This window comes from Fukomys damarensis, unplaced genomic scaffold (assembly GCF_012274545.1).
Source record: "Fukomys damarensis isolate Sample0158 unplaced genomic scaffold, DMR_v1.0_HiC HiC_scaffold_39, whole genome shotgun sequence".
Lineage (NCBI taxonomy): Eukaryota > Metazoa > Chordata > Mammalia > Rodentia > Bathyergidae > Fukomys > Fukomys damarensis.
Window position 1 is genome coordinate 92,504,252 of NW_022900951.1, and position 8,304 is coordinate 92,512,555.

At 36.3% G+C, this 8,304-nt stretch overlaps 1 protein-coding gene across 4 annotated transcripts in view; it reads left to right on the forward strand.

Moving 5' to 3' along the window:
• Positions 1–8,304, forward strand: part of Pls3 (plastin 3) — a 91,962-nt gene that overhangs the window by 69,957 nt on the left and 13,701 nt on the right. For all 4 annotated transcript variants that reach the window (XM_010609947.3, XM_010609944.3, XM_033760283.1 and 1 more), the window contains exons 4-8: positions 642–771; positions 1,215–1,347; positions 4,374–4,455; positions 5,115–5,280; positions 7,441–7,583. In XM_010609947.3, coding sequence (XP_010608249.1) covers positions 642–771; positions 1,215–1,347; positions 4,374–4,455; positions 5,115–5,280; positions 7,441–7,583 — 654 coding nt within the window. The remainder of the gene's footprint in view (positions 1–641; positions 772–1,214; positions 1,348–4,373; positions 4,456–5,114; positions 5,281–7,440; positions 7,584–8,304) is intronic.

Sequence of the window (8,304 nt, forward strand, 5' to 3'; positions counted from 1 at the left end):
GTGTGTGTGTGTGTGTGTATGGTACTAGGATTGAACCCAGGCCTTCACATTGAGCTATATCCCCAGCCCTTTTTATTTTGAGACAGGATCTCTCAGCTGTCACCCAGTCTGAGCTCAAACTTGTGATGCTCTTGCCTCAGCCCTCTAAATGCTGGAATTACAGGTGTGCACCACCATTTTTAACCTTACGATTATTTAATTTGATTCACTGAACTCTCACTGAGCTACCCCATCATACCACAAAGTAGTTTTTTGATGGAGCCATAAATTTTTATCTTTCTTTTCATTAAGAGTTGTAGTTAAATAGGAGAATCCTTGAAAAAATAAAACTGTCTTTCATAGAACATTAACAGATTTGCCTGTGCCTTTAAACTACAATAGTTTTTTGCTTAAAGTAGATTTGCTGCATGTAGCACTTACTGTTTTTGACTAGTGTGTGCAGTTGACTTGATGCTTCCTCATTAGTAGCGGTATTGCACTTGTTTAGCACTGCAAAACTGCAAGCCCAGTTTTGCTTTTAACACACTTCACCTATGGAAAACAGTGCAGGTGGTCAAGAAATGAAAGAAAATCAACATGTTTATTTTGTACCTGATTTTTGAAAATGAATTGTAACTCAACAAAACTGTTTTAATTGATAGATTTTTCAAGAGGTAAAAAGCAGTGATATTGCTAAAACTTTCCGCAAAGCAATCAACAGGAAAGAAGGGATTTGTGCTCTGGGAGGAACTTCAGAGTTGTCCAGCGAAGGAACACAGCATTCGTACTCAGGTAATCAGTGCATTTGCTTTAGGCTATTGCAGTGGACTAGGTAAGGGAGATGCTGTCATGTGACGGGGGGCTCTAGACATGTTATTGGGCCTGGGACTAATACTGCCATAAAGGTATTGTAGGAATTTTTGAATGGCTTTGTTAGCCTGTAAGAGATATGATGTAATACATATGATGATAGGCTTTATTACCCATCATGAATATAAATGTAATTTTTAAAGAATTTTGTAACTAACTCCTCTAAGGGTCAGGCAACCTGCTCTACTCATTAATATTTTGACTCCTAATTGCTATGTTGTGTCCAGTCCTGTGGGTTTCCAAAGAGGATAACTACGTGTTTATAATACATTAGCTTTTAACACTACCATTTAAATATTGTAGACTTTGAAGTTAAAAATTAACCTAAGTGTGAACTAATTTCTTGTTATTTAACGTAATTTTAGAGGAAGAAAAATATGCTTTTGTTAACTGGATAAACAAAGCTTTGGAAAATGATCCTGATTGCAGACATGTTATACCAATGAACCCAAATACCGATGACCTGTTCAAAGCTGTTGGTGATGGAATTGTGCTTTGGTAAGATGTGAGCTTGTTTTACATCCAGATTTCCAAAAATAGCCTTCCATGTAACTGATAAATTTGTTTCCGGATGCTTGATAGCTTCATCTCAGGAAATCCAGGGGAAAATTAACAGATTCTGCCTTTTTTATTTCATCTCTAAGTCTTTCCATGAATGTAAAACTCTCAGGTATAGACTGGGACCTTTTTATAGGATGAATTTCTCAGTGTCTAATTTCTTGTCTCACTTAGCAAGCAGAACTTTATGACTTTGTTGAACTTAAGTGTGTCAGTATCTATTTATTCTGTCTCTTCTGAAGAAAAAAAGAGACTAGGTACCTGTCCTCACTCTCAAGTAACCTATTTCTGAAAAATGCTTTTGTCATTGCAGGTTCCCCAAAGTTAGCAGTAATGTAGCTTGGCAGAAATGATGTAACAATATTAGTACTCTTCATTGCTGCTCCTATTTGCAGCAGCAATGTAGCAAGCAGCACAGTGGTTAAGAGCATGCTTCCATAGTCTGTGGGCCTGGGTTCATATTCAAACCTTGCCTCTCCATAGCTGTGTAGGTATGGTCCAATAGTTCACCCCCTTTGTATTTCAGTTGTTGTCCATTATGATCCCCATATTGTTGTATAGGTCAAGCATCCCCAGTACAAAAATCTGAAAGGGTGCAAAGGGGAAGGGGAAGTGGTAGGGGTAGGGGAAAGGAAAGGAGGGAATGGAATTAATATAAGAAAAGGAAAAAATGGAAACAAAAGTCTTTGTACATAGGGAGGGCTGGAGGGATTGAAGGAAGGGCAGGGGAATGGGGAAAATATAAGAACCAAGATGAACTATGTAAAGGTGAAAATTTCCAATGAGGAGTGTCATTATATTGTATACTTTAAATGTACCAATAAAATTAATTTTTTAAAAAATCTGATTTCTGGGCCTGGGATTTAGCTCAGTGGTTCAGCCACCTGCCTCGCAGGCACAAGGACCCATGTTCAATCCCTGGTACAAAATAAAAAAAAATATCTGATCTCTGAAATGCTCCAAAGTCTGAAACATTGAGCTCTGACATGACACCACAAGTGAATAATTTCATACTTGACCTCATAGGACAGGTCACAGTCAAAATGCAGATGCACTAAAAATACTGTATAAAATTACCTTCTGGGCTGGGGATGTACCTCAGTGGTACAGTGCTTGCCTGTCATGTGGGAGACCCTGAGTTTGATACTCAGCATCATAAAGCATTAAAATAAAAATTGCCTTCAGGACATGGGATTTAACAAGGTCATGAGTTAGATCCCTGGTACAAAAAAAAAGCACCTGTAATCCCAGCTCTCAGGAGGCTGAGGCAGGAGGATCTCTGTGAGTTCCAGACCATCCTGTTCTACATAGTGAGTTCCAGGTCAGTCTCAACTACATAGTGAGACCCTGTCTCAAACAACAACAAAGAAAAACATACACCTGGTACAAAAAAAAATGCCTTCAGGCTATATGTATGCTGTGTATATGATGTATGAAATTAAATTTGTTTAGACTTGAGTCCAAGCCTCAAAATATCTCATTACACACACACACATACACACGTAAGAGATATGATCTGATACATATAATGATGGGCTTTATTACATGAAGTTCTATACTAATATAACTTTTTTAATAATATAAATGTAATTTCTGAAACATTTCTGGTCCGAAGTATTTCATAAATACTTGCTTCACAGGATTAAGTTGCTACCTATAGAGTAATTAGAACAGGGCAGTCGATATATTTCAGATGATAGTATAAAATTCCTGTGTTTGCAATAAAGTCATTTTGATTGTTGGAAAAGGTGATTTTAAAAGTGTAAGATATGCCCTTTGTGTCTGTCTATAGGCAGTAGAAATAATTTGCCATTTGTTTTAATAGAGATAATCGTATAGAATTATTTTTAATATTTAAACTTTGCACTTTTTTTCTATACAGAATAAAATTTTTCAGGGAAATATTATAAACAACTAAATGCTTAGAGTCTAACTCTGAAGTTTTTCAAATGAGGCTAGGAATGAAATTTAGTGGTAGAGTATCTGCTTTGCATGTACAAAGCCATAGACTCCATCTTCAGCACTGCAAAAAATGAAGTAAAAATAAATAAGTTTTATCAAATGAGAAATTTCTCTCTAATAAGTCACAGGTTATAGCCTAACTAAAGTAACTTTTTCTTTCCCTCCCCAGATGTAGTGGCTGGTCACTGGGCCTGAACATAGCTCAGTGGCAGTGTGTGCATATGGTGTGCATGAGACCTCAGGTTCAATTCCTAGCACCAAAAATGAAAAGAAAAGAAAAAATCTTGTGCTCAACTAATTTTATTACCTTGTAGATAGATGGTAATTTATAATTGTACTTTATATTATCTGAAAGAGATTCACTTTTTTTTTCTTTTTCTTTTTGTTAGCGGGGATCGAACTCGGATCCTTGCGCTTGCAAGTCAGGCTGCAGCAAAACTGAGCTAAATCCGCAGCCCCTCAATTCACTTTCAATGTGGGATTTAACCTGCTTTTAAAAATTATTTAGTGAAGCTTTTCTCAGTATGTAGGTTATTTGTTCTTTTTTTTTTTTTTTCAGTACCAGGGATTGAACTCAGGACCTTGCGCATGAACTTGTACTTGCAAGGCAGGCGTGACACCACTGAGTTAAATCCCTGGCCCAGTTATTCATTCTTATAACAGATTGTGAAGAATATAAAAATATGAAAAAGGAGAAGATATGTCCCATTCTGAGATCTAAGTTCTGTAATCATTTTGGTTGGGTTTGTTGATGGTGATGGTTGTGGTGGGGATCAAATCCAGGTTCCTAGGCCTGTTAGAAAATCACTCTTCTACCGATATATTCCCAGGCCAGGTCTTTTTTTGTTTTTGTTTTTTGCATTTTATATGTACGGTTTTTTGTGATCAAAATCACCTATTGAAATTAGTTTTAGGTTACAAGGAAGGTGTCTTATGATAAACCTTACAATGTTTATGAATAGTCTCTACAAAGTAAATAAACTCTCTTTTTAATTTTGTTTCAGTAAAATGATCAATCTTTCTGTTCCTGATACCATTGATGAAAGAGCAATCAACAAAAAGAAACTTACACCCTTCATCATTCAAGTATGCTTTGTTTTCCCCCCTCCTAGTACACAAACTACTGTTCTAAGGCTTGTTTAACAGACCTGAGCTCTGCACTCTGTGTGTTCTGACTTAATCAATTCTCCTACAACAACTCTGAATTTGAGACTACTATCCAGATTTCACAAAGTCAGCTGTGACTCAGGTTCAGGAGCTTGCTTAAAGTTAATATTGGAACTGAGATTCAAACACCAAAGCCCTATTCTTCTGATCATATATCGTGCTCAAACATTGCAAAATTAAGCAAAAACATTTACACTCAATTAACTGGCTTTCTTAAGGAAGGGAGCATTTTCCTTTTCCATCAAGTATTAAGACTGATAGCAAAATTTCCTCAAAGAAGAACTCCTCTTGGCATGTGGAGATTGATAGCTTTTAGAACTTGGGTATATGCCATACTGTTACAAATAAAAATACCAACTTTTCATGGAGTTCTGCAAAAGATAATAGTATCAAGATAGAGATTTTTTTTTTAGCTATGCTATTTAACGCTGAAGTCTGGAATTTGTTTTCTGTGAATTATATATGGGTGAAATACAGGATGTTAATTTTCTCATTGAGTGTTATTTTCAGTGAAGGGAGAAGTAGACTGGAAAAATGGGAAGGTCAAGAAGTGAATGCATAATTTGCCTGTTTTACAGGAAAACTTGAACTTGGCCCTGAACTCTGCTTCTGCCATTGGGTGTCATGTTGTGAATATTGGCGCAGAGGATTTGCGGGCTGGGAAACCTCATCTGGTTTTGGGACTGCTTTGGCAGATCATTAAGATCGGTTTGTTTGCCGACATTGAATTAAGCAGGAATGAAGGTAATAAAGCACAGTCATTATTTTGAAAGTTGTTTATTGGTTATTTTTTCTAGCCATGCAGACTGTCATGCTTTCACTTAATTGAGATGAGTAGATGATAACTAGGATTAACATAAGGTAATGCTATAGAGTTATTCAAGAACACAACGTAATTATAACTCTCTTCTCTAGTGGTAATTAACATTTGTCTGGCACTTGAAATTTTATTTTACAATAAATACACAAAAGCAGAGAGGTTAATGCTTTCTCAAGGTCCCCAAACTTGATATCCTTTGCTGCTCTGTCCACATAACTTCCACTCTGTCATCATATTCACCTCCACCATTGTGTATTAAATTCTTTACTTTTCTTTTGTTTGTTCTTGTGTTTTTTTTAACTTTTCCCCCCACTCTTTTTTATTGGCTATACAGATTAATGGGATTTTGCTCATATCCATCCACCCTATTATCTGCCCTTGTACCACTCCTCTTCCTTTTTATTCCGTTCTTATCTAATAATAGTCTCCTTTCTGCTTCCTGGCCACTTATTTTTAATATCTTTCATTTTCTATCATAAATTTAGACCTCTTCCAAAATCTTCTAACCTACTCTTGATGGTCCTACTATTCCTGAACCTGCAAAAACATCATCCTTTTTATAGCATAGACTTTTATGTCACACATTGATTTATAGGATGCATACATATATACAATAAAATTGTTATTGGATTCTTAGAAGTACTATATAACTCTCTGCCTATAAAGTTTTAAATATCAACTGGTACACAGTTTGCCTGGCACATGCAATACCCTGGACTTGATCCCTGGCACTGTGCAAAAGAAGAAAAAATGTTAAGGACCACTCTAAATACTTACATTTTATTCCACAGATCTCAGTACTGGGTTACTTTTGGAAAAGAGTATATATTTGAGAGTCTCAGTATTTTTAAAATCTAATGTCTGCTGAGTCTTATTTTGCACCTTTACACATTATAAGTGTTTTTTTACTGCCAAGACATTGTTACATTTACATTTTCAGTCCTGTGTTTCTCCTTTGTGTTTTGTTTTATGAGACTGGGTCTTGCAATTTTGCCTGGTCTGGTTTGAACTCTTGGGCTCAAGTGATTCTCCAAGTACCTGGATGGCAGGTGCATACTCCTCACCCTGCAGTAATGCCCCACTTGTGAGTGAATAAAATCGTTCTAATTGCTAGCTCTCTTCACAGTGGTGTTAGTCTTCCTTAAAGGAGTTTTTTTAAAAGGTGTAAATGGGAAACAAAATAAAATGACATTGGCTTATGTAGTAAATCAACTGCATAAGCATTGGGCTATTGGGGCTCTGGATAAATGACCGTGTGGTCCCTGCTCTGGCATAAACCCCTGAGCACTACAATAACAGGCATCCACCATAGATAACATTTTCCTATCTAGGTATTACTTGGACCTCTTCAGAAATTAGATAGGTTCAGTTTTGTCAAATATTAATCCTCTTTCATTTTATGGAAGGCAATATTCATAAAGACTACACATTTTCTTAAGATAGTGTTTAAATTTAGTTCTCTATGTAAGCACCCAATAAGCTTTTACCCGTTACCTATGAGATGATTTACAAAAAAAAAAAAAAAGCTCGGCTTTGGAGCCAGGGATACAGCTCAGTGGCAGAATGCAGAATGTGTGTTTTGCATGTGTGAAACCACCAGTTCAATCCCCATTACCACAAATAGAAAAAATAAAAAAGATTGGTTTCTTCCACGCATTCAATTCAACAAAAACAAAATTATCGTGCAACCCTCCTTTTAAAACAAGTTCAACTTGTCAAGAGTTGACTGATTAATTATGCTTAAATATAAATAAGAAAAATTTATGTAAACATATAACAAAATAAAAGGCATTAAACTTACAATCTACAGCATTATTTGGTATTTGGAATGTGAAAAATAATAAAAAATAAGTAAATATGTATAACTCACCATTCATTCTCCTAATACCATGTTTCTCAGTATCACCTTGTTAAGTAATTATCTACATATCTATCTTGATTAGACTGAGTAGCTTGAAAACAGGAAGTATGTCATACTAATTCTTGGATCTCTATTATTTAACGCAGTGTCAAAAGACAGGGAACTTGCCATGACCATTATCATATCATGTATTGATTGTGGGATTTTTTTTTTTCCTTTCCAGCGTTGGCTGCTTTACTTCGAGATGGTGAGACTTTGGAAGAGCTTATGAAATTGTCTCCAGAAGAGCTTCTGCTTAGATGGGCAAACTTCCATTTGGAAAACTCAGGCTGGCAAAAAATCAACAACTTTAGTGCTGACATTAAGGTAACTAGCAAAGCACTGTGACATCTTTGAGGAGTATAATGGCTTGGGGATTTTTATCCCATCCTAGCACAGAGAAAATCACCAAGCCTGATTGCTCTTTAGCCCTGGTGACAGATTTTTTTCCAACTTTTAGTTGTATTTATTTATTTTGCAAGGGTAGAAATGGGATTCAGGGCCTTGTGCATGCTAAGCAAGCACTCTTGTCACTGAGCTATATTTCCAGCCTTGCTGGTGGTAAATTTTAGTATAGGAGTAGAGCCAAGTAAGGAGCAAGAGCACTAGTCTCTCACATTTTGTTGAAAAGGGAAAGCATTGCAGTGCTGATTTTATATATTCTGATTACTGTTGAAAATGGAATCTAAAAGGATAGAACATAACTATCTACTTCTACTTGTCTTTCCCAAGCTTCATTGTGACTATTTGTAAAAACCTAGGAGATGAAGACCTCAAGATCCCTGTCATACACACCTCCATGGTGCCAGGGATCAAATATAGGGCCTTCACACTGAGCTACATCCCTTGTTCCTTTTTCAAGTTTTTTTTCCCTCTTTATCTGAGGGTGGATAATCACATATTGTTGGCTTGTCTGTCATTTTTTCTCTCTCTCTCTCTCTCTCTCTCTCTCTCTCTCTCATTGAGTTTATTGGTACATTTTAGGTATACAGTACAGTTACATTCATCATTGGGATCTTGTACCTCTACATGACAGGTCTTGGTTCTC